This window comes from Anomaloglossus baeobatrachus, chromosome 3 (assembly GCF_048569485.1).
Source record: "Anomaloglossus baeobatrachus isolate aAnoBae1 chromosome 3, aAnoBae1.hap1, whole genome shotgun sequence".
NCBI classification, from domain to species: domain Eukaryota; kingdom Metazoa; phylum Chordata; class Amphibia; order Anura; family Aromobatidae; genus Anomaloglossus; species Anomaloglossus baeobatrachus.
The window spans coordinates 406413388-406439274 of record NC_134355.1 but is presented as its reverse complement, the minus strand read 5'-3'; the positions used below and the strand labels follow the sequence as shown (position 1 = coordinate 406439274).

The following is a 25887-nucleotide window of genomic DNA, read 5'->3' as shown; positions in this document are numbered from 1 at the left end:
TCACCTGCTCACGGTCCCCCTCAGAGCCTGAAGAGAGTGGACATTTTTTTCCCTCTCTGCAGCCTCTAGCTGTACTAGAAGTGAGTATAATCCTGTGACTTCGAATGGATTATGTTGGATTTGTAAAGGTCTTTTAGGTGTTAATAAAGGGGACAAAGAGGATGTGTGTATTTTTTTCAAAATAAGGATTTTTTCGGTGTTTGTATTTTATTTATTTTCACTTGCAGGATTAGTAATGGGGATGTCTCATAGTAACAACCCATTACTAATCCAGGGCTTGATGAGAAGTGTGATTTTTTTACAAATTACAACTGTCATTAAGCCATTATATTACCCTGATTGCCACTGCACCAGGTAAATCGGGATAAGCCGGGTAAAGTATCAGGATTAGTACATCTAATGTGATATGCCAATTCTGGGCAGATGAGGGTTGGTATTATTTATCTGGGTGGTCAATATCCATAGCTCTACGCATCCCGATAATACCAGCCCCAACCTGTCTGCTTTACCATAGCTGGTTCTGAAAAATTTTGGGGGACCCTACGCTTTTTTTAAATTATTTCAATAATTAAAATAAATAAACAAATAAAATGGCATAGGATCCCTTTTATTTTGATATCCTGCCATGGTAAAGCTTACAGGTGGGGGCTCAAGCCTGTTTCTGTTTTAACAATGCTGGCTATCAAAATAGGGCAGTAGCCTATGTAATTTTATTTTATTTTTTATTTTTTTTTTTACACTAATTTCCCTGGCCAATTACAGCCATGCCAATACCGGACATGGCTATGATGGGGACAGAAGTGCCCACACTAGAAAAGCTTGCTGAATGGCTGCTTTGCAACCTTTTAATATTCTTTATTCAGAGGAAAGAGAAGCAAACTGTGGAAAGAATAGGTGCAAATAGGGTCTTATCCGGTAAACAGGTATGGGGTGAATGTTGGGAAAACACTCGCTTTATCAGGTTGTGCCAGTCACAACCCCTTAGCAAGCATGGAAGTAGCGTGGAAGGCAGCGGTCCCGCAGCGGTGAGATGATTTCAAAAGCAGGAGAAAAGCGGGTTTAAATACTGCGCCAAAACCACAGGAGTCTGGAAAATATAAGTAAATCCCTTTTATTTTCACAGGTCTACGCGTTTCAGGGACATCTCCGTCACCTTCATCAGGATAATATACAGGGAATAATACGGCAAATGAGGGGCCGCAGGCTCCTATATATATATATATATATATATATATATATATATATATATATATATATATATATATATATATATATATATATATACAATATGAAATGACAGGAGAAACGGAGTATATATGGTGCAAAATTATAACAAAGTTTATTAGGAATGCATGATTAAAATGATACACAGAAAATCAGGGCCATGATTAAAAGGGTTAAAACCACATGGAAGGGTTATGGCACTATAAAACTCAGAGTGTCTTGAATTAACACTGAAGATTACATGGAAGATGAAAAACCCATGGAAGGTAAACAAAAATGTGCAATACAATGAATCACAATGTGGTGAAACCAAATTGAATCAGATGCTGTGAACAGATTCTGGCTGAATATTTATATCTACTAAAGTGCATGTGCCAAATAGAGACCATGAATCGTAGTAAATACCATGGCCCTGATTTTCTGTATCATTTTAATCATGCATTCCTAATAAACTTTGTTATAATTTTGCACCATATATACTCCGTTTCTCCTGTCTTTTCATGTATTCCATGGAGTAGGTGTTCACCACAGGGCCCCTCACTTGAGGAGGTCTCTGATGGTTCCATATATTATACTGGTTATGAGGACTTTTGTTTTCCTCATATGTCTAAAATAGCCACGTATACACTTATTACGTCATCCTCCTCGTGACTCATAGGCACGTGAGGTAATATTGATTACCTTAACTGCAATTATGCAATATGTATACTCCCGGGCAGCACCTGACTAGTGGGTGTGGCCTCACTTAATAAAAGTGTGTGGAGTGGGCATGTCCAAAAAATAGGTGCGGCAATCTAGTGGGCGCGGCCTTGCTCAATACACTTGTATTCAGCGAGGCCACGCCTACTAGTTGGCCTATGGCCGAGAACATGTATATTGCACAATTGCGGTCATGTGACTGCTATTAGTGGCTCAGAAACCAGCGAATCCTTTCAGTGCACACTGCGTGTGCTGTGAGGATTCATGAATCTGCAGTCACATAGAGAGACTTCACAATTATCATTTTAGACTGGACACCACCTTTTAATGACCATAGTGTGTATGTGTATCTACTTATTACAGCTATGTTAACAAGTGTGCTGGACCATATTTTGGTGTAATTTTCAGGAAATGAACTAGGATAATGTAATATTAGATGTATAAAATACTGAATTTCTTCTGTTGCCAATTCTGCAATCTCTAAATGTGTATTATCTTCAGCTCTGTTTCCATAGTTCTTTAGTACTTTTTTCCCATATTCTGATGTATTCTTAGTCATTTACCATTATTTTTCATAGGGTACGGTTCTACTTGCATTTTGTAAGGACAACTGCAATCCGATAAAACATCGGATTGCCCTCTCTAGTGCAAAACTATAGGGCAGTGTCTATCTGTGAGTGCTTTCTCATGTCATAGCGGCATGTGGAATGAATCACAGCATGCTGCATTTGGCAATGAATTTCGGCTCACACGCACCCCTATAAGTCTATAGCCAGCGTCACACGGTACGATCTATCGTGCGATTGCCCACCCCTGTCGTTTGTGCGTCACGGACAATTAGTTGCCTGTGGCGCACAAAGTCGTTAAACCCCTGTCAGGTGCACTTACCTTTCAGACGACATCGCTGTGTGCGGCGAACATCTACTTCCTGAAGGGGGAGGGACGTTCGGCGTCACAGCGACGTCACACAGCGGCCTGCCAATAGAAGCAGAGGGGCAGAGATGAGTGGGACAAACATCCCGCCCACATCCTTCCTTCCGCATAGCCGGTGGGACGCAGGTAAGCTATGTTCCTCGTTCCCGGGGTGTCACAAGGAGCAATGTGTGCTGCCCCGGGTACGATGAACAACCAGCGCAGAGCAGAAGAAACGACTTTTTGAAAATGAGCGACGTGTCAACGAGCAACGATAAGGTGAGAATTTTTGCTCGTTCACCGTCGCTCTTAGCTGTCACACGCTACGATATATCAAACGATGCCGGATGTGCGTCACTTATAACGTGACCCCGCCGACATATCGCCTGATATATCGTACCGTGTGACGCCGGTTTATGAGGGTGTGTGAAACATCGCACTGCACTTGCATGTCATCCGACTGCAGTGCGATGTACACAGAGACAGACATGGAGGAGATGTGGAAATGTGCTCCCTCCCTCCTCTCTACAGCGGTGATCTGATCACAAAATTGGATCACAGTCATATGACCCTTGGCTGACGCTCGCAGCAGAGGGTCATTAGCATATCTCTTCCGATGCTCTCGAATCGGAAGCTATGTGCAAGTTGAACCTAAGCCTTATGGTAAGTACCTGTCATCATCAAGCAACAATTCACTACAACTAGGCCTGCAATACTTGCAAAGTGTTTAAAGGGGTTGCTAATGTCATAGAAGGGGTTCCAATAATAAATGAGCAGGATGAAATTAATGGCAAATCTGCAGCATAATCCACAATATAATACACTGGAAATAATATTCAGATTTTATGACAGATACATCAAAGATTTCCATACCATTAAGTTATTAAAGGAGGTTGCAAAAGCACAACTGTGCCATGTAACATCATGGTTGTAAACTAGGCACCATGCCGGGCACATTGCAACCTCCTGAGAAAATTTTATATTCCTTAGATGAACCTTTACATTTGAGACAGAGAAAATCATATACATTCTGAGAACAGATTGTCCCTCAAATTTTCATAAAATTAGAAATGGAATTAAAGATCGATAGGTATAAAGGCTGATTAGCAGGAATGAATACATAGAACCTCTGAGATCTTGCACAGTACTGGATGCAAATATGCAATTCTGAAAAAAATGGCTTTAATGTTAAGGAACATAGGAATGAAGAATAAAATTATTACTTTCTCAGATGTTTGCACATAAATGCAATCGTGATTTTTATAAAGCCCTTATGTGGATAATAAGCAATGTTTCTCAAGGTGCAACATTGCCCTCTAGCCACTATTAACAAGAACTACAGCACAAACTGCACTTACCATATACAGGTGCAATCTTTCTACACTTCTCATAATAAAATGATTGCTGTAGTAACTGTAAATGATGTTGCATTTCAAATGCTCAATGCAGTGGCGTAACTAGAGTTTGATGGGCCCTGGTGCAAACTTTGGACCGGGGCCCCCCTCCATGTACACAACACTTAGGGTATGGGATAATGATGCTGACACTTGGCTTTTACCCACAGCACCCAGGTTTCCCATGATCTAAAATCCCTCTATCAGCACCCTGCTTTCCCATGCTCTGTCATACATCTTTCCCTCAGCACCCAGCTTTCCCATATCAGAGCATGGGAAAGCTGGGTGCTGAGAGATGTATAGCAGAGCATGGGAAAGCTGGGTGCTGAGAGATGTATAGCAGAGCATGGGAAAGCTGGGTGCTGAGAGATGTATAGCAGAGCATGGGAAAGCTGGGTGCTGAGAGATGTATAGCAGAGCATGGGAAAGCTGGGTGCTGAGAGATGTATAGCAGAGCATGGGAAAGCTGGGTGCTGAGAGATGTATAGCAGAGCATGGGAAAGCTGGGTGCTGAGAGATGTATAGCAGAGCATGGGAAAGCTGGGTGCTGAGAGATGTATAGCAGAGCATGGGAAAGCTGGGTGCTGAGAGATGTATAGCAGAGCATGGGAAAGCTGGGTGCTGAGAGATGTATAGCAGAACATGGTAAAGAGCCCTTTTCTCTCAGCACAAAACATTCCCATCCCATACTTGTATCTTTTTCCTCCCTCATATATAGTTCTCCAAATACTATAATGGCCCCCACATAGCCTTCCATATAGTATAAAGGGTCCCACATAACCCTTTATATATTAGAATGCACCCCCATAGTCATCCATGTATTATAATGCATTTCCCATAGTTCTCCATATTTTATACTGCACCACAGTCCCCCATGCTTTATACTGCACCCCCACAGACAATGTGTAAGGTAGCCTCCATAGTCCTCCATATATTATAATGTAGCCCCCATAGTCCTATATGTATTATAATGCAGCCCCATAGACCTCCATGTATAATGCGCTGCTATAGTCTATGTATAAGGTGTCCTTCATGTTTATTATGCAGTCCCATAGACCTCCATGTATCATGCAGCCAGCACCCCCAGGCCTCCATGTAATATGCAGCCAGTCCCACCAGGGCCTCCATGTGTCATGCAGCCAGCCCTACCAGGTGTCATGCAGCCAGCCCCACCAGGGCCTCCATGTGTAATGCAGCTAGCTTCCCCCGGGCCTATGTGTGTCATGCAGCCAGCCCCCCCAGGGCCTCTATGCGTCATGCAGCCAGCCCCCCCAGGGCCTCTATGCGTCATGCAGCCAGCCCCCCCAGGGCCTGTATGCGTCATGCAGCCAGCCCCCCCCCCCCCCCCAGGGCCTCTATGTGTCATGCAGCCAGCCCCCCCAGGGTCTCCATGTGTCATGCAGCCAGCCCCCCCAGGGTCTCCATGTGTCATGCAGCCAGCCCCCCCCCCCAGGGCCTCTATGTGTCATGCAGCCAGCCCCCCCCCCCCCCCAGGGCCTCTATGTGTCATGCAGCCAGCCCCCCCAGGGCCTCTATGTGTCATGCAGCCAGCCCCCCCCCCCAGGGCCTCTATGTGTCATGCAGCCAGCCCCCCCCCAGGGCCTCTATGTGTCATGCAGCCAGCCCCCCCCCCAGGGCCTCTATGTGTCATGCAGCCAGCCCCCCCAGGGCCTCTATGTGTCATGCAGCCAGCCCCCCCAGGGCCTCTATGTGTCATGCAGCCAGCCCCCCCGGGGCCTCTATGTGTCATGCAGCCAGCCCCCCCAGGGCCTCTATGTGTCATGCAGCCAGCCCCCCCAGGGCCTCTGTGTCATGCAGCCAGCCCCCCCAGGGTCTCCATGTGTCATGCAGGCAGCTTCCCTGGACCTATATGTGTCATGCAGCCAGCAAAATAAAAAAAACAAGTACCTCTCAGCTCCTTCTGACCCCTGCGACTGCGGTAGTTATGCCCCTGCCCCCATATGTCACACACCCTGCTCCCTATACAGCCTGCACCCCCATATCACACACACACCCTGACCCACATATCTCACCCTGCCCGTACCCCAACTTACCCCTCCCAAACACTCTGCACCCTTCACATGCTTCTGTCACAGTCTGCAGCCCTCATATCCCACTCACCCTGCAGCCCCTCCCCTCATGTCCCCTCTTTTCTCATTACCACTCATGTGTTCGAAGTATCTTCTCCTGCTTTCTCCCCGGCCTCCTGTGTCTCCTCCCACACAGTCACATGGGCGTGACATCATCGCAGGTCCTGGAAGGGATGGTTTCCGTCTGCCGTGCAGGAGCACATCTCCTCTGCAGCAGGTCAGGAACGCCTGGTGGCCTCTCCAGGTCAGGGGCCCCCTGACTCACAGGCCGGCCCCCTAACGGTCGCGCAGTCGGCCACTACACAGCGGCACTACACATAGGGGCCCGGCAGCCGGCTCTGCAGAGCGGCTGCCGGGCCCCTATAACCCTGCGGGCCCGGTCGCAGTGGCGACCTCTGCGACCGCGATCGTTACGCCCCTGGCTCAATGTAATATCACTCCGGGGTTTAATTTTGGATGTCATTAATATTATATTGTAATATACAGCAGTTTTTCTTTTCTATTTTGCTCTTTCTAATGGATGCAATAATATTAATTGGCTACATAAAGAATGACAGCAAAGAACATAATATAGACCCCATTCAGATTGTTATTAATGAACCTGAAGTTAAAGACAATATGAATAGTATGTGCATGTACACACTTGGCTTCTTTGCTGATTTATTTTTTTCACAATTTTTTTACATAGCAAAAAAAAGCTACTACAATCAATACAGTGATTACCCAAATATGCTAATTATTCTGTCCATGAGAAAAACAAAACCATGTATCCATTTTGATTAAAATGCAGACGCCGGTCCGGCAGATGGATAGAGTGTGAATCAGTAGCATAGCTAGACAGGGGACAGAAGGGGGTGTAGCCCTGGACTCCTTGTTGAGGGGCCAATCAGGAGGCACTGGCATTCTTACCTGTATCGACGTGCTCAGCACACTGATACAGTTAGGTTCTACGGTAGACCAGGGAGATATAGTCTCCTTGCACCACCACTCTCCATTCTGTAGCTTTAAGCCTGCAGCCTACCAAACAGCAGGATGACTCACTAGACAAGGTGGAGGTGGGGGTGGGGTGGCACCATGACGCCACCTTGTCATGTACATGTGACAACACAATGACATGTTGATCTGCTGCGCCTTGCACCTGTCTCTTGGTGGACTTTTCAGGATCTGGAGTTAGGTGAGTATATGATGTTTTTATTTTAATTAATACTTGTGACTAGTGTTGAGCGACTAGTTAACTATTCGTACTCACTATGCTTTTAGTGAGTACTGTCCGCTACTCGCATATTCGTTATGAGTATCGGGCACAATGCAAGTCAATAGGAAATACTCGCTAAGTAGCGAGTAACCCAAAAGCCATACTTTTTGTGCGAGTATCGAATATGTGAGTACCGGACAGTATTCGCTAAAAGCATAGCGAGTACGAATAGCTAACTAATCGCTCAACACTACTTGTGATCTGATTTGTCTGGGCTAGACCGTCAGCTATAAGTCACTATCTACATCTGTACTGTAATCTCTTGCAGGACTGGTGTTTACCACTATATGGTCATCGTATGGTGGTAATATTACTGTTGGCTTTTGTGTAGAGATTTATTGACAGTAACAGAACAGTCAATCATCTGCTGAGGTTCATCTATATCCACAGTTAGGGGGTGCTAACATAGTTGTAATATGATTACCTGGTTAAAGGCCCATTCAAATATTTTTCCCCTCCCTGAGCTAAACCCCTAGCTACACCTCTGGTGTGAATCAACAATGTCGCAGTTCTCAGAAGCTGTTTTCTTTCTCAAGCATTAAAATATTCCCATGATTATCAAATTGATAACAGAAACTGGGCAAAAAAAAGCTACTTTGCATGATCACTCTCATTTTTAACTCTTGTTTTAATATTTTATGTTTCTGTTCATTATGTTTCTGTTCATTAATTTTACTTCACGTTTTAAATCCTACTGAACTCTGAACCCTTATTTCTACAGATTGTTTGATTTTTATTCGCTCACAGATGCCATTAGGCGGACTGTATTTTACTTTTGAAATTGCAACATTGTTTATTTCCATACTGAAGGATTGAACCTTTTTAAGTTTGATGTAACTCAAGGGATCACGACTGATGCAGAATTCATTGGCTGTCACCAGGCTTTTCACCTTTTTTGTGACTTGCTCTGGTCCATGGCTGGATTACAGTTTTAAGGCCCCGTCACACAAAGAGATAAATCTTTGGCAGATCTGTGGTTGCAGTGAAATCATGGACATATTGTTCCATTTGTACACAGCCACAAACCTGGCACTGATTGTCCACAATTTCACTGCAACCACAGATCTGCCACAGATTTATCTATGTGTGTGACAGGGCCTTTACACTGAAAGTAATATTTGAAAAAATGGGATCAGTTCCTAAATAAGGGCTCATGCGCACGTTGCGTAATTACAGTGCCTACAAGTAGTATTCAACCCCCTGCAGATTTAGCAGGTTTACACATTCGGAATTAACTTGGCATTGTGACATTTGGACTGTAGATCAGCCTGGAAGTGTGAAATGCACTGCAGCAAAAAAGAATGTTATTTCTTTTTTTATTTTTTTTTAAATTGTGAAAAGTTTATTCAGAGGTTCCCCTAAAGTATTAAGAAGTGTTTCAGGCACAAAGAACAATGAGCTTCACATGTTTGGATTAATCTCTTTTTCCAACCTTTTCTGACTAATTAAGACCCTCCCCAAACTTGTGAACAGCACTCATACTTGGTCAACATGGGAAAGACAAAGGAGCATTCCAAGGCCATCAGAGACAAGATCGTGGAGGGTCACAAGGCTGGCAAGGGGTACAAAACCCTTTCCAAGGAGCTGGGCCTACCTGTCTCCACTGTTGGGAGCATCATCCGGAAGTGGAAGGCTTATGGAACTACTGTTAGCCTTCCACGGCCTCGACAGCCTTTGAAAGTTTCCACCCGTGCCGAGGCCAGGCTTGTCCGAAGAGTCAAGGCTAACCCAAGGACAACAAGGAAGGAGCTCCGGGAAGATCTCATGGCAGTGGGGACATTGGTTTCAGTCAATACCATAAGTAACGTACTCCACCGCAATGGTCTCCGTTCCAGACGAGCCCGTAAGGTACCTTTACTTTCAAAGCGTCATGTCAAGGCTCCTCTACAGTTTGCTCATGATCACTTGGAGGACTCTGAGACAGACTGGTTGAAGGTTCTCTGGTCTGATGAGACCAAGATCGAGATCTTTGGTGCCAACCACACACGTGACGTTTGGAGACTGGATGGCACTGCATACGACCCAAAGAATACCATCCCTACAGTCAAGCATGGTGGTGGTAGCATCATGCTGTGGGGCTGTTTCTCAGCCAAAGGGGCCTGGCCATCTGGTCCGCATCCATGGGAAGATGGATAGCACGGCCTACCTGGAGATTTTGGCCAAGAACCTCCGCTCCTCCATCAAGGATCTTAAGATGGGTCATCATTTCATCTTGCAACAAGACAACGGCCCTATAGCACACAGCCAAGAAAACCAATGCCTGGTTCAAGAGGGAAAAAATCAAGGTGTTGCAGTGGCCTAGTCAGTCTCCTGACCTTAACCCAATTGAAAACTTGTGGAAGGAGCTCAAGATTAAAGTCCACATGAGACACCCAAAGAACCTAGATAAATTGGAGAAGATCTGCATGGAGGAGTGGGCCAAAATAACTCCAGAGACCTGTGCCGGCCTGATCAGGTCTTATAAAAGATGATTATTAGCTGTAATTGCAAACAAGGGTTATTCCACAAAATATTAAACCTAGGGTTTGAATAATAATTGACCCACACTTTTATGTTGAAAATTTATTAAAATTTAACTGAGCAACACAACTTGTTGGTTTGTAAGATTATGCATCTGTTAATAAATCCTGCTCTTGCTTGAAGTTTGCAGGCTCTAAGTTATTTGCATCTTTTCAAACCTGCTAAATCTGCAGGGGGTTGAATACTACTTGTAGGTACTGTACATGCATTTACGCTGCGTTTAGCACTGCAGCGTAAATTCATGCGTCCTGCGTCCCCTGCACAATCTATGAAGATTGTGCAGGAGACGGGCGCACAATGCTTTTGTGAACGCAGCGGTTTGGTGCTAAAATTTTGACCCAAATTCGTGCGTTCATAAAAGCAGCATGTTAATTATTTGTGCGTTCTGGATATGTGGCGCCCCTGACCTGGTAAGGCACCACAGAGTACTGCACCAATGCCGGGGCAGTGGTTCCAGGTAAAATCCAAAGGCTGAAATAGGGTGTGTATGCACAAAAACATAGCAACCAGGTCTCCCACACACTAGAGGGGACCCTTGGGCAGACCCAAGAGGGGGCGTTTCTCCACATCTCAGCTAGGGGTGCTGTGGAGGGGCTGGAAGCTAAGGTGGCAGTGGCAGTCAGAAAAAAGAGTAGGAGAGGTGCAAGCCAGTCTGAAGTGGAGAGCGCAGGGAGAAGGAGCGAGCAGGCGCGCGGACACACTAGTCAGACCCTGCCCATGAAGTAGCCGTTAGTGGGGGAGAACGGTCACCAGTAGTTGGACAGAAAGACGCTGAGGAAGTCAGCTGGTCGTGTACGGAGACCCCTGGTGGCTAGGCACGCACGGAGAACAGGTCCCTAGAGCCAGACATCCATTTAGTGGTCTGCTAAACCTGCCGGTGGGGTGGACCACAAGTCCCACACCAAGCAAAACAGAGTCCGAGCATCAGCAGCAACCAGGGGACCTGTAAGGAGGATCAAGCCTGGAGCCATCTTCCTTGGTCCACGCTGCCATAAAACTGGCCAGAAAGGGGAGAAAAGGCAGTTGCAACTTCCCTGGATGAATCCCATGGTACTTTAAGTCAGGGGTTCTCCGAAACAAGAAGTGCTAGGAAGGAGAGTTAGCGGTTACCCCTAGACCAGCCTGACGTGTACCTGGTTCCACCTGGTCTATCTCAGCATCGCCCGGGTTACCTCACAAAAACACCTGAAAGTGAGTAAACAAGTTGAAAGACTCTCTGGACTGCGACTGAGTTATTCTGTGACCTGTTGTTCTACACACATACACCGATCCCCTGGGACCAGCCTCACTCTCGGGAGGCCACACCATCCGACGGCAGATTCCATCAGCGCCAGACACTCGCTAAAACTGCAGTGGCGGTCACCCATTACCCTGACCGCAAACTGAGAGTGGTGTCACGACTCAGATGTAAATAACCTGACATACCTGTTGCTAACGGTAATCAAGTGGAGCCCCTGTGGCGGCCTAGAAGGTGGAATGACGTCCCTGAGGCGACCGCTACGGGTGGGTGACACAGATGCAACTCCCACTCTGTCTATGTTGGGGGCAGCATCCCGAGCGCATGAAATTGACTTTTTTTCTTCAAAAAAACTATTCATTATGCAGTGTTTCTGCAACGATTTGAAGTGCACATGTGCTGTCAAATCGCTGCAGAAATTTCAACATTTACGTGTGAACACAGCCTCAAACTTAGGATAAAGCTTCTGAAATTAACACAATTATAAGAATGTTAATTTTCCATAAATTGATATCAATTCATATATATTATAATTTACATAATTATAGAAACAATAGCGGGGTTATACCTGCATTGCTGTAAGAATATTGGCTAATGCTTGCCCATAAGTATCATGACAGTGAACAGCTAGGGCACGGACAGGAATCTCTTTCATTACAGCTTCCAGCATTTTTCTGATACTGCCTGGTGTTCCGACTCCAATAGTGTCCCCAAGTGAGATCTCATAACAACCCATACTGTACAGCCTTTTAGACACCTGGGAAAAAAAAAACAATATATGTTGTATATCTAAAAATGTTGGCAGTGTTATTTTTGGCATGTAAAAAGACCATGATTTTTTGCTGTTTTCATTTTTTTTTTTGTGGTTATTTATTTATAACTTCAAATAGAGAAATCTATAGAAAATTTATAAAAAAAATTGCAATCTGTCAAGCAGTGTTGCCAATATGTTGCTGTCGTTCTGCAGATTCTGATATGTGGCTCTCGTTCTGCAGATTCTAATATGTGGCTCTCGTTCTGCAGATTCTGGTATGTGGCTCTCGTTCTGCAGATTCTGATATGTGGCTCTCGTTCTGCAGATTCTGGTATGTGGCTCTCGTTCTGCAGATTCTGATATGTGGCTCTCGTTCTGCAGATTCTGATATGTGGCTCTGGTACTGCAGATTCTGATATGTGGCTCTCGTTCTGCAGATTGTGATATGTGGCTCTCGTTCTGCAGATTCTAATATGTGGCTCTCGTTCTGCAGATTCTGGTATGTGGCTCTCGTTCTGCAGATTCTGATATGTGGCTCTCGTTCTGCAGATTCTGATATGTGGCTCTCGTTCTGCAGATTCTGATTTGTGGCTCTCGTTCTGCAGAATCCGATATGTGGCTCTCGTTCTGCAGATTCTGATATGTGGCTCTGGTACTGCAGATTCTGATATGTGGCTCTGGTACTGCAGATTCTGATATGTGGCTCTGGTACTGCAGATTGTGATATGTGGCTCTCGTTCTGCAGATTCTAATATGTGGCTCTCGTTCTGCAGATTCTGATATGTGGCTCTGGTTCTGCAGAATCCGATATGTGGCTCTCGTTCTGCAGATTCTAGTATGTGGCTCTCGTTCTGCAGATTCTGGTATGTGGCTCTCGTTCTGCAGATTCTGATATGTGGCTCTCGTTCTGCAGAATCCGATATGTGGCTCTCGTTCTGCAGATTCTGATATGTGGCTCTGGTTCTGCAGAATCCGATATGTGGCTCTGGTTCTGCAGATTCTGGTATGTGGCTCTCGTTCTGCAGATTCTGGTATGTGGCTCTTGTTCTGCAGATTCTGATATGTGGCTCTCGTTCTGCAGAATCCGATATGTGGCTCTCGCTCTGCAGATTCCGATATGTGACTCTCGTTCTGCAGATTCTGATATGTGGCTCTCGCTCTGCAGATTGTGATATGTGGCTCTCGCTCTGCAGATTGTGATATGTGGCTCTCGTTCTGCAGATTCTGGTATGTGGCTCTCGTTCTGCAGATTCTGATATGTGGCTCTCGTTCTGCAGATTCTGATATGTGGCTCTCGTTCTGCAGAATCCGATATGTGGCTCTCGTTCTGCAGATTGTGATATGTGGCTCTCGTTTTGCAGATTTAGTTTCAGGAAATTTATTTGATTGAAATTTGGATTCTTTTAATCTGAATGGGGTTGTTTCAAATCAATGGATCAATTTCAGAACTTGGTACAATTAAACCTGAAAGTCCAATTCATACGAACATATCCTAAAAAAACCCCAAAACAGCCACAAACATCTGATTGAGGAAAGATCTGCCGGGAAAATTAAAATTTTCCCCAAAATGCTGTCATGGAGGGTAAATTCAGGATTCCATTATATGCTTATTTTTTTATTACATGCACAAACAACTTTTTTACTTACAGAAGTCTTTAGAAATATGTGTGAAAAAGCTAAACTTAAGGCCCCATTCCCACGGCGATATGTCCGTTTTTCTCCGACACGGGTGTCACACAGACCACACACTGATGTGATCCAAATGATATAAGTGTGACATGTACCAGAGAAAACACGTATCTTTGAAATAAAATGATTTTCTATACTCACCTGTCCAACAGCCCTGCTGTCTTCAGTGCTGCTGTCACTTTCTTCTGGGCCTGCTCATTATGTTCATTGCATATTCACTGCACGACTGACCCAGAAGCAGCATCGCCGGAGACAGCAGCGTCGGGGACAAGTGAGTATGACATTCCTGCTGTCCGTGTGCTATCACAGATAGCATACGGAGAACACATTGACAGCACACCCTGAATACACACACGGAACATGCACACACATACATAACCACATCATGGACTGTGAAAAACATGCAGTTTTATAATGGACATGTGAAGGGGGCCTTAAGTGGTTGTCCAAAGAACAAAGTACATTTTAATCAACAGAGCTTAGATTAATTGTACGTTCCACAATCCACCCCTTAATAACCTTGCAATTTTCCATTTTGAACTTACATTTTTCCTTGCCTTCATCCAAGAGCCATACCTTTTTTTTTAAATTTTTACATTCCCTTAGTTGTATGAAGGGTTTGTTATATGAGGGAAGAATTGTAATGGAAAGCAAGAAAACAAATTCTAAATGTGTTGAATTTGCAAAAAACTTTCAATTCCACAATGGTTTTTGGGTTTTCTATTTGCCATGTATACTATATGGTTAAGCTGACTAGGTTATGATTGTCCAAGTCAGTATAGGTATGCAGATACCAAACATGTATAAATTGTTGTTTTGTTTTTTTTTTATTTAAGTGGTAAAAAAAAATTGAAAATTTGAAAGAAAAAAATAAACTCTGCTTTTGTCATTTACCATGACCCATAACATTTTCATTTTTCAGTTCCTGGGGCAGTGTGATGGCTTATTTTTTTTGCGCCCTAAACTGACATTTTTACTGATACCATTTATGGGTAGATACAATGTTTTGATTGCCTCTTATTGCAATTTTGTGGCTAGCAAAGAAACGTAATGCTAGCAGTTTGACTTGTTTTCTTCTTACACTAGTTACTGATCAAATTAATTTATTTTATATTTTGCTTGATCTGACTTTTATGAACACAGCATGTAATTTTTTTTTTTTTTTTTTATTGCTTTATTTTTAATGGGGAAAAAGGAGGGGATCGTAATTAGTCACAAGGCTCATCAGCAAATCACATTACGGGCAAACCAATGGGACCAAAAAATGATGCACTCCCTTGCCGACACGTGTTAAATCCTGTTTTGAATCTAGGTTTCCTGGTTTACAACCATGGGTGGATCCACATGCGGTTGTGAGAGCCACAAGATGGCTGATTAAGCTTGTCAAGAGGGTAAAAACATTTTTGTTTTTTATTTACACAATTAGTGGTCTTAAAAAAAATGTACCTGTGCTGAGGTAGTCTTGTAAACATGCCCCAGCTATATACTATTTGCTGTTTCTGTGTATGTGGAGCTACTCCAGTTCATGTTCTACACAAACCACATCTCCTGGCCAGGGTGGGGAAGCAATAGTCAGATATAAGTGAGTATTTAGACAAAACAACAGGGACTCTCATATTGGAAGGTGACACGTCTACGCCTCAGGTAACACTTTTCCTGTCAGGTAATACAGGAGTGAGTTTTTGACTCATCTACAGCCATCTGAGCTCATCATAAAGCAAGTTAGTGTCATGGGAGCTTCAGTGGCCTCTGAGCTGATACATCACTTACTTGGCTTATAATAAGGTAACACGTCTGGTTACATGAAGAATCACTCTCTGCAGAAACACTCACTAATATGATAAAACAGATGTGGAAATGTGTCACCTCAGAAACACAGCAGCTACAAGCCCATTATGTGTTGTCTGTATACTCACTTATCATAAGTGATTTATGCTTTTCCCCGGCAAGTAGATGTGCTTTGATCAGACTATGAACTGGAGCAGGTCATCACGGACGGTCACAGCCATAACACAGTACAAAGCAGTGGCACATTTATAACATTGTCTCAGGACAGGAACATTTTTTTAACACCTCTAATTGTGGAACTTATTATTCCAAGATCTATAAATTAAAATGTACTCTGCTAGTGTGACAACCAAACTTTTTGATTTCGATTTAGTTAAATGACCACCAACTGGCAAATAGAAGTGGTAATCAGTCTGTCAATCATCAGATTCACGTAAGATAGGGAAGTGCTGTTAATGCGTAAGGCTATGTGCGCATGTTGCATCTTTGAATTAACTTTTGCTTAAAGTCAGTTCTAATCTTATCCCCATGACGTACTATTATGTCATTCTTAGTGTCTTCCTGGTTACCGTAAGCTCCGGTGGCAAGACCATGGTATTTCTCGAACATGTCTGCTGATCTGATCAGCAGACATGTACAGCTATCTTAGATCTATCCCTGCCTGTTAACCCATTAGCACTGTCAAACATTGATAGCGAGATTTTAAGGGTTGTGGTGGGGATTGTGCCATTCACCACCACAGGGCGCCAATGTGTTGTCATGGTAGATGACCCCTGATGCTACCATGACTCATTTCCTGCGAGAGCAGACAGAGCACTGGCACTCACTGGAGATCAGCATTTCTACTGATCAGAGTGATTCTGCAACATCGCTCTTATCAGAAGAAGTGATCGGATAGTGCAGCAGTGATAAAGTATCCTAGGAGGACTGGGAAAATTAATAAACAAATATAAAAAAAAAAAGTTTTACAAAATATCCTAAAAGTTCAAATACCCCCCCCCCTTTTAAAATAAAACATTTAAAAAAATGTTAAAAATACATATATTTGGTATTGTCAAATTCAGAAATGCCTCAAAATATAAAATCAATTAATCTGATCGGTAAATGGTGTGGTGAGACACAAATTCCAAACACCGAAATTATATTTTTGGTCACCCCAACATTTCATTAAAATGCAATAACAGGCGATCAAAAGAGCACAAAAAAATACACAAAATGGTATTCTTAAATACGCCAGCTCGAGACACAAAAAATAAGTTGTCACTGAGCCACAGATCCCAAAAAATGAGAACACTACGGGAACATGGCTACAAAAGCACTATTTTTTTTTGGACAAAATTCAGAATTTTTTTTCATGCCATAGATAAAATTAAAACTATACATATTTGGTATCTACAAACTCTTACCGACCTGAGGCATCATACTGACATGTTAGTTTTACCATACAGTGAACATGGTGAATAAAAAAACAACCCAGACCATTGTGGAATTTCACATTTTTCACAATTTCTCCACATTTGGGGTATTTTATTCCCATTTTCTTGTACATGTTTTGGTAAATGAATGGTGTCATTCAAAAGTACAACTTGTCCTGCAAAAAGAAGCCATCATATGGATATATTGATGGAAAAACAAAAAGTTATGGCTCTCGGAAGAAGTTGCGGAAAAAACAAAAATGAACAAAGGAAAATCGCCCGAGGGTGAAGGGGTTATTAGTTTTAAATAGCATCTTACCTCTGCTACTTTATGAGCGTCAATACTTCCTTCATAAGGGCAGCCGATAACACAAGACACATATCTGTAAAAGCAATCATGTATTGTATCAACGAGCATGAGTGTAACAATAGTTATCTTATTGTTAATAATCCCCTACAGATGAATCCAACGCTTTTAATCTGCAGATGTAGGGTTAATTTGCAAGTAAGTAGAGTTACAAAAGGTGCCCGGGTGACATACTGAAATTGTTGTACCCAGGGGGAAAACAAACTGTGTAGGCATGGCTTGGCACTTTGACTGACGGACGGCTCTACAGTGCAGAGTCAGCTGTGAGTCATAGTGTCGGGAGGACTGTGAGCAGTGATTGTAACAGCACCGACATGGCTGTATGACTGAAATCTGGTGGCTCGCTGGATGACTAAAGTTCATTTTCTTCAGGGTACCGCATTTTCACTTTCTAATGAAAATAACCTGCAGATTAATTCTATATCTGCAAGTTAATAGCATTATCCAAAATTTATTTGGTTCCCTTTAAGCATGTTTTGCAGAAAACTAATTTCAGCATTACTTCTGATATTTTAACTTGAGTGCTATTCACTGTCTTAACTTTATTTTGTCAATAAGTCAAATTTCAATGATCCCAAATTTATTTAATTTTTAGATTTTATCACATTTGCACAGCAAACTGTAAACTCCAAACGTATTAATTTTGCTTGACCTATCCATTGTTGGCATAGAGTATAAATAAAAGCTCCATTAAGCTTTGCATGTGTGCACACACGCAAATACATTCACCACACATACACACCCTTAGAATGAATACTAGAATTACTATTTACAATGTCAACGCAGAAAGCAAAGGACAGTCCAGATGGATGAAATGCGTACTGTATACACTAAAACATTTTAGATTAAAAGCCTGGATATATTCCAGAAAGTATCTAATAGCTAAACAGATGGAGCATAGCTTCTCTAGTCAATCAACATTCTGGAAATACAAAAATAGCAGAATAAGTAAAGATGACATGGTTAAAATGACAATGACATTTTTGTTTCTTTTTGCTGTCCATGTGGTAAAAAAAAAAAAAAAAAGGAAAAACTCATCAATATAGGACAGGACATATTTATGATGTTTTTATAATTTTTATTCATAGAATATATATTTTTTGCAGTTTCTGTGTTTTCATGTTCTTTTGTGTATAGTTTATTTATCACTGATATTTTCAACATGTCGCACCATACTTGCTATGATCTCCATGGCAACAATATAAGTGTAGACTTTTAAAATAAGTGTGGATATGGAATTAGTTACAGGCTGTTGTTTCTTCATAGCATGATAAGCAACTATCAACATGTTAAATGGAGAGCAGAAGGATGCAAAGGATGTTTTATGCCATCAGAGGCTAAATGAATCTACTTAACTGCCAGGCGTATATTTACTGTAGCCATTATAGATACTTAAAGCCTGTGCCACTGTAAATGTTTATAGCTCTTCCAGAGAATTGCCTTGGACATTATTGGGCCTCAACCGTACCCTACAGTTTTGGGAAGTTCTTCATCTTCACAGTGGTAAATTATGGTACTCGGTCTCCAGAAACTATAGCATTGTAATACTTTTGTGCTGTCTCATGCCCTCATAAGTATATTGTATAGGTTTGCAGAGTAGAAGAAAGAACGGGTAGATGTGGGAGAGACACTCACCTTATCAGGTTGTGCAAGTCACAACCCCTCAAAAAGCATGAAAGTAGCGTGGTTGGCAGCAGTCCCGTAGTGTTGAGCTGGTTTGCAGAGTACAAGAAATAATGGGTTTGACTACCGCGCCAAGACCACAAATCCACCGAGAGTATGGAAGAATTCCTTTATTTACATGGGTCTACGCATTTCAGGGACATTTCCGTTCCCTTCATCAGGACAAACACAAGGAATAAATACAATGGTTGTGTATTTATTCCTTGTGTTTGTCCTAAAGAAGAGGACGGAAATGTCCCTGAAATGCGCAGACCCATGTATATAAAGGAATTCTTCCATACTCTGGGTGGATCTGTGGTGTTGGCGCAGTATTCAAACCCGTTCTTTCTTCTACTCTGCAAACCAGCTCAACACTACGGGACTGCTGCCAACCACGTTACTTTCACGCTTTTTGAGGGGTTGTGACTTGCACAACCTGATAAGGTGAATGTCTCTCCTACATCTGCGTCACTCTTTTATACCTGGTAAGACCCTTTTTGCGCCTGTTGTTTTCACAGTTCTGCTTACACTTCCAAGTATATTGTATAGGAATTCTCAAAGAGATGCTCACCGATCAAGGCATCCAGTTCCTGTCCAAAACATCTTGTAGCTAGTCCCTACCATGCACACAAATGGTCAATGTGAGCAATTTAACCCTGCTGTTCAGTTCGGGTCCATATGACCCGAAATGAAATTTGAGACCCTGGCGATTATTTATTATGTGGATCTGAAACTTGTGATTAATTGACTTTTCCTCATTTGAGGGGTTCTTACTAGGATTGTTGTTGTTGTTTTTTTGTTTACTTTTTGCTACACGCTGATTGTTACACTTGTACTGTTCGGATCAATATGACCCAATAACATTTATACTGTTCAACAAATCACTAATTATTTCTGCCTGCAAAATGTATTTGTTTTCCTGTGTACTTCATCTCATTATTCAAAAGGGGGAGGTTTCACTGTTCTTATCAGTAAGCAAGCACTCATCCACCAAGTGTAAACAGGAAGAAACACTGAAGAAAGAGCTGAAAAAAAATCAGGGTATGCGAGTTGTTCTCGATTTGACTGGGCCAGATGATACAAAAAAGACAACTTACCATGCTGGATACTATAGGGAAAAACAAGCCAGAACTGCCGCAAGGTATCTTTAGTAAAAGAGATGTGTATAGTTCTACTTTTTATTTTAATGGAGATGCAACAGTTGTGTCTTACGTTCCCAAAAAAAATAAACAAACAGGTCATTCTAATGAGTACAATGCACCATGACAATGCAATAAGTAATCAAGAAAACAGAAAGCTGGATATGATATTAGATTAAAATGCCACAAAAGGGGCAGTTGATACTCTAGATCAGTGTTTCCCAAACTCCAGTCCTCACGGCCCCCAATAGGTCGGGCTTTCAGGATTTCCTTAGTATAGCACAGGTGATATCTTGTCAATGATTCCATCACCTGTTCAATGTTAAGGAAATCCTGAAAACATGATCTGTTGGGGGCCATGAGGACTGGAGTTTGGGAAACACTGCTCTAGATCAAGAAATATTAACATACAAATGCATACGCAAAACCAGTCTGTGGCCAATGATTATATTTTACAACATTCTTGATGTTTCTGCATACAATGCATTTGTTTTATGGAGACAAATTGACCCCAATTGAAACAGAAATAAGCTGCATAAAAAGTTTTTTTTCTTGAAGATTTAGGAAAATCCCTACTTAGGTCGTATATTGGAGCCAGAAAAGGAAACCCCAAAAGTGAAGGAGCAGCAGCCATTGTGAATAGTGTCCAGCAGCATGCTCAAGAAAAAGACTCCACGGCCTCCACCAGTACAGCTATGATACCAACAGCCTCAAGCAGCACAGCTATCAGCCAAAAACAGGAAGACATGTAGCGTCTGTACATCTTCTTGTGACAATAAAACAAATCTGACATGTGCTGGATGTGCAAAATATTTAAGGTATGTAAAGGACATGTGTTTTATTATTGTGTTCAATGTAAAAATGCATGAACCTCTTCAACCTTTTTAGAAAGAAAAACTGAAGTTTTTATTATTTATCATTTGTTGTTTTATAAAATATGTTATTACAAAGTTAGATTTAGTTAGATTTCATGTTATAGCAATAGAAATCTAAAGCATGTTTGTTATTTGTGTGCAGAATGCTATAAAGCGAACAAAATTGCAAACAGCTTGTGTAACCTTTTTCTGAAAAAAAAAAGAAATAAAAATGAAAAAAACCCACTTATAGTAGCTATAAATCAAGATTTTAATAGGTCGGGTCATATTGACCCAAAAGAGTACACATGTATAATAAATGCGAACAGAACAGCAGGGTTAATGGGGCCTTGATGCAGATGCTCAAGATGTTGGACTCAGTGATACGACTGCGAGCAGTATCTGCCACACCTGTTATTTGCCTACTAAGAGATACAAAAGCCCTCCATCATATTCTCCCCATTTAAGTTCCTGTATGGTTGACATGTACCGGAAATGCTCAACCTGATGAAGGAATTTTTGGAAGGAGAATTAGACATTTCAGAAAAATCTCTTGTGGAATATGTCATGCTTTGCCAGGAGAAAATGTATGCATTGTCTGGGTTGGTGGAGGAAAACATGGTTCCGGCCCAGGCCATCCAGAAGCAGTGGTTTGATTGAAATGCCCAAGAGTGAGTTTATGGAGGGGTCAAAAAGTGTGGGTGTGGAAAGTCTGTCATGTAAACATGATGAAGCCCATTATGAAAAGAATGCCTATGTCCTGTTAGTGTGCAGTTTGCGAGGAGAGGGCGATTGATCCCCTTATAAATCTTGGGGCTGCTGCCCAACGTCCGGGTTTATTGAGGAGGCCCAGTTCAACTCTCAACTATCTGTGAACCAGAAGGCCCAGCTGTACAAGGTGTTACACCCATTCTGAGTCGATTTCACTGAGAAGCTAAGGAGGACCAGGTTAGCCATCCACCACTTGAACACTGGGGCCCATCCACCCATTTGTCAGTTGGCCTACTGTGTATTCTTAAAGGTAAAGGCAGTTATTAAACAGGAAATGGATGAGATGCTAAGTCTGGAAATAATCCATAAGTCTCTGAGTGCATGGACCTCTTCTTTAGTCATGCTCCCCATCCAGGAACGGATGATCTAGTTCAGTGTGGACTACAGGCGACCATTTCATTATTGTCTCCAATGCATATCTGATGCCAATTGTGTAGGCCCTGCAAAGGTTGCAGCCATATAGGAGTAATTTTACTGTAGTGACCAAAGACAACTCTTTTAGCTGGTTACATTGGGTGGCTGGCACCAATGGCAAGTTATTGCGGTGGAGTCTAGCTTTATTGCAGTATAACTTTACCAGCCAGCACAAAATGAGAAGTGATTATTGGAATGCTGAAAAGATATCTCACCAAGTAGAAGCCAGTGAGATGGGCTGGGAGAACAATATATGAATCGGTCTCCTATGCCATCTCTATAACATCTCTACAAGGGGGAGATGTCAGAAGTAAGGTTGAGCTAAACAGCTCATTGGCTTTGAGCACTGACTCATTGCCTGTGTCCCCCGCTGTGAACAAGTAATTGAAGCAGATTATCTGATGAAGAGCAGACATAGAATACATAACAGGTACTGTACACAGGTACAGGTACTGGCACATAGGTGTTAAATGCAAGGGCATCGATACTTTCACCTTCTGTAATTTGTACTGGTTTTTTTTAACTATATGTATATTTTTATTATTGCATATTTTGTAACCTTTTTAAGCATTGTACTCTTTTTGTATACTAAGTCTGAGGCCTCCAACACACATCTGTGAAACACATGCGTGTTTGGTCCGTTTCTGTATATACCGGAGACACGGACAAACGTGCACCAATGTTTGAGGTCACACGTGCGTTATTCCATATGGTCCGTGTGTCCGTGATACGTATGTGTTTCCATTTTGCACGGAAGCATTCCGTTTTCTGCACAGAACACGCACACATGGACCCAATGGAAGTCTATGGGTCTGTGAGCACACGTACGTGACACAGATGCATCTCCATATGCTCTGTGTACGTTTTGTGCTTTTTTTCTAGCGATGTCGGTCATTCTTTCTTTCTTTTTCTGTGTATGTCAGTCAATCTCCCTCAGTCCGTTGGTCGGTCTCTCTGTCTTGTCTGTCCCTCTCGCTCTCTCTGTCTATGTCAGTCAGTCTCCCCCCTCTCTCATACTCACCGTTCCCCGATCACCGGTGCGGCGCTGCAGAGCTGTTAAAAAAAACTCCGGCGACTTTTACTATTTTGAAAAAGCCGCTCATTAATCAATCTCGTATTCCCTGCTTTCCCCACCCACCGGCGTCTATGATTGGTTGCAGTGAGACACGCCCCCACGCTGAGTGACAGCTGTCTCACTGCAACCAATCACAGCCGCCGTTGGGCGTGTCAATATCGAGCAGGAAAATAAATAAATAATTAATTTTTAAAAACGACGTGCGGTTCCCCTCATTTTGATACCAGCCAGGGTAAAGTCAAACGGCTGAAGGCTGGTATTCTCAGGGAGCCCCACATTAGGGGAAGCCCCCCAGCCTAACAATATCAGCCAGCAGCCGCCCAGAATAGCCGCATCCATTAGATGCGACAGTTCTGGGACTGTACCCGGCTCTTCCCGATTTGTCCTGGTGCATTGGCAATCGGGGTAATAAGGGGTTAATGGCAGCAGCCCATAGCTGCCACTAAGTCCAAAATTAATCATGTCAGGCATCTCCCCGAGATACCTTCCATGATTAATCTGTAAGTTACAGTAAATAAACACATACACCCGAAGAAATCCTTTATTTGGAATAATAAACACTAACAAATACCCTCGTTCACCACTTTATTAAGCCCGAAAAAGCCATTCATGTCTGGCGTAATCCACGGAGGTTTCACGCCGCTTCCAGCTCTGCTACATGAAGGTGACAGGAGCAGCAGAAGAACCCCCGCCGCTCCTGTCAGCTCCACACAGCAACTGAGGTGAGACGCGCGATCAGCTGTGCTGTCACTCAGGTTGCTCGCGGCCACCGCTGGATCCTCCAACTGTGACTACAAGTTGCCCAAGTGATAGCGATGAAGTCACAGGTGAGTTGCGGTCACGGGTGGAGGATCCAGCTAGCCACGCGTAACCTGAGTGACAGCAGCCCTAATCGCGCTGCTCACTTCAGTGACTCAGGGGATTAGTGGTCACCGGTGTGTCCTGCACGGGTGACCGCTAATCAGTACGTGACACAGAGAGCCGCGGTATGACAATGACGTCGGGTGAAGTTCACCCGAGTCCATTCTCATTGCGCGTCGCTGTCTGCTGTCAGCGGGTATGTATCAATGACATTGTGCATCACACACGTAATATTTCACACGGACAACACATGGACATGTCACTTACGTATCTCACGCACACACGGACATTCAACACTAACACACGGCTAGCATACGCAATACACACGGATGCCACACGTACCATAAAAACGGAAAACGGACCTGAAAAACGGACCGTATGACTAGAGTTGAGCGCGGTTCGTGATTCGAGGTTCTCCAGTTCTAGGCTCGAGTGATTTTGGGGCCTGTTCTAGATCGAACTAGAACTCGAGCTTTTTGCAAAAGCTTGATAGTTCTAGAAACGTTCGAGAACGGTTCTAGCAGCAAAAAAACAGCTAATTCCTAGCTTGGTTTCCGCTGTAATAGTGTAAGTCACTCTGTGAATCACACTATTATGACATTTCAGTGTATAGTGTGCGGGAACAGCGCCTTCAGATCACTGCTGTTTCTATAATGGCGATCGCCATTTTTTTTTTTTTCCTTGTCTTCCTTCCCTAAGCGCGCGCGTGTAGTGGGGCGGGCCAGCATGTCAGCCAATCCCAGACACACACACAGCTAAGTGGACTTTTAGCCAGAGAAGCAACGGAATGTGTGATAGGATGTCCATGTCACATGTCCCTGCATTATAAAACCGGACATTTTCCTCCAGGATGCCATTATCTCTTCTGCGTCTTTGGTGTCAGACATCACTGTCGCAGCTCCGTCCTCCTGAGTCCTATCGCCAATACAGCTGTATGCGCTCCATACACAGCGTTAGACAGCTTAGGGAGAGCACTTTCTATCAGTCCTTTTAAGGGCTCAAACCGGTAGGGTCAGAGCCATAGGTGACAGGTCCTGAAAACAGAGACAGCGTCTGTGTAGCCAAAGTCAGGGATTTCGTCGCTGCATTTCACCATTAGGAGGGAATTGAAAGGCAGGCTTCCATTCCTCTACCCAGAGCCCCACAATCCTGGCACTGTACCCTCCTGTCCTCTGCATACTCCAACTCTTTTTAACTAAGCCATTATACTAGCAAACAGTCAGTGTACCTAGTGGCATCCTAAACGTGGCTATTGGACTTTTGTCTATTCACACTATTGTAAAGATATTTGCTGCACTTCTGCCTGCATTGCACACTCCAACTCTTTTTAACTAAGCCATTATACTAGCAAACAGTCAGTGTACCTAGTGGCATACAAGAAGTGGCTGTTGTACTCCATTAGTGCCCCACTGGTGCAAATCTATGTGCAGCACCTGTGCAGGACACCCTCCTGCTCTGATTTTAATAAGCTATAATGATAGCAAAAAATACTGCCATTTAGTGGCATCATAGAACTGGCTGTTGTATTCCATTAGTGCCCCACTGGTGACAAGCTATTTATAGCACCTCTACATGACACCCTCATGCACATTTTGCTACGCTAATGTTATAGCAAACTCATGGAATTCATTGCTGCATTTGATAATTCGGAGGGATAGAAAGTCAGGCTTCCTTTAGCTTTTCCTTCTGTTCATAGACAGCATCTCCAAGAGCAATTTCCCCTCCACGTCAAAGTGTGGAGAGGCAGCTAGTGCGCATGCGTGTGCC

At 43.2% G+C, this 25887-nt stretch overlaps 1 protein-coding gene across 2 annotated transcripts in view; it reads right to left on the bottom strand.

The window, feature by feature from the left end:
* The window catches only part of HMGCLL1 (3-hydroxy-3-methylglutaryl-CoA lyase like 1), a 199066-nt gene that overhangs the window by 56772 nt on the left and 116407 nt on the right, over positions 1-25887 (bottom strand). For both annotated transcript variants that reach the window (XM_075340297.1, XM_075340298.1), the window contains exons 7-8: positions 17297-17360; positions 11900-12088 (exon numbers count right to left, since the gene is read on the bottom strand). In XM_075340297.1, coding sequence (XP_075196412.1) covers positions 11900-12088; positions 17297-17360 — 253 coding nt within the window. The remainder of the gene's footprint in view (positions 1-11899; positions 12089-17296; positions 17361-25887) is intronic.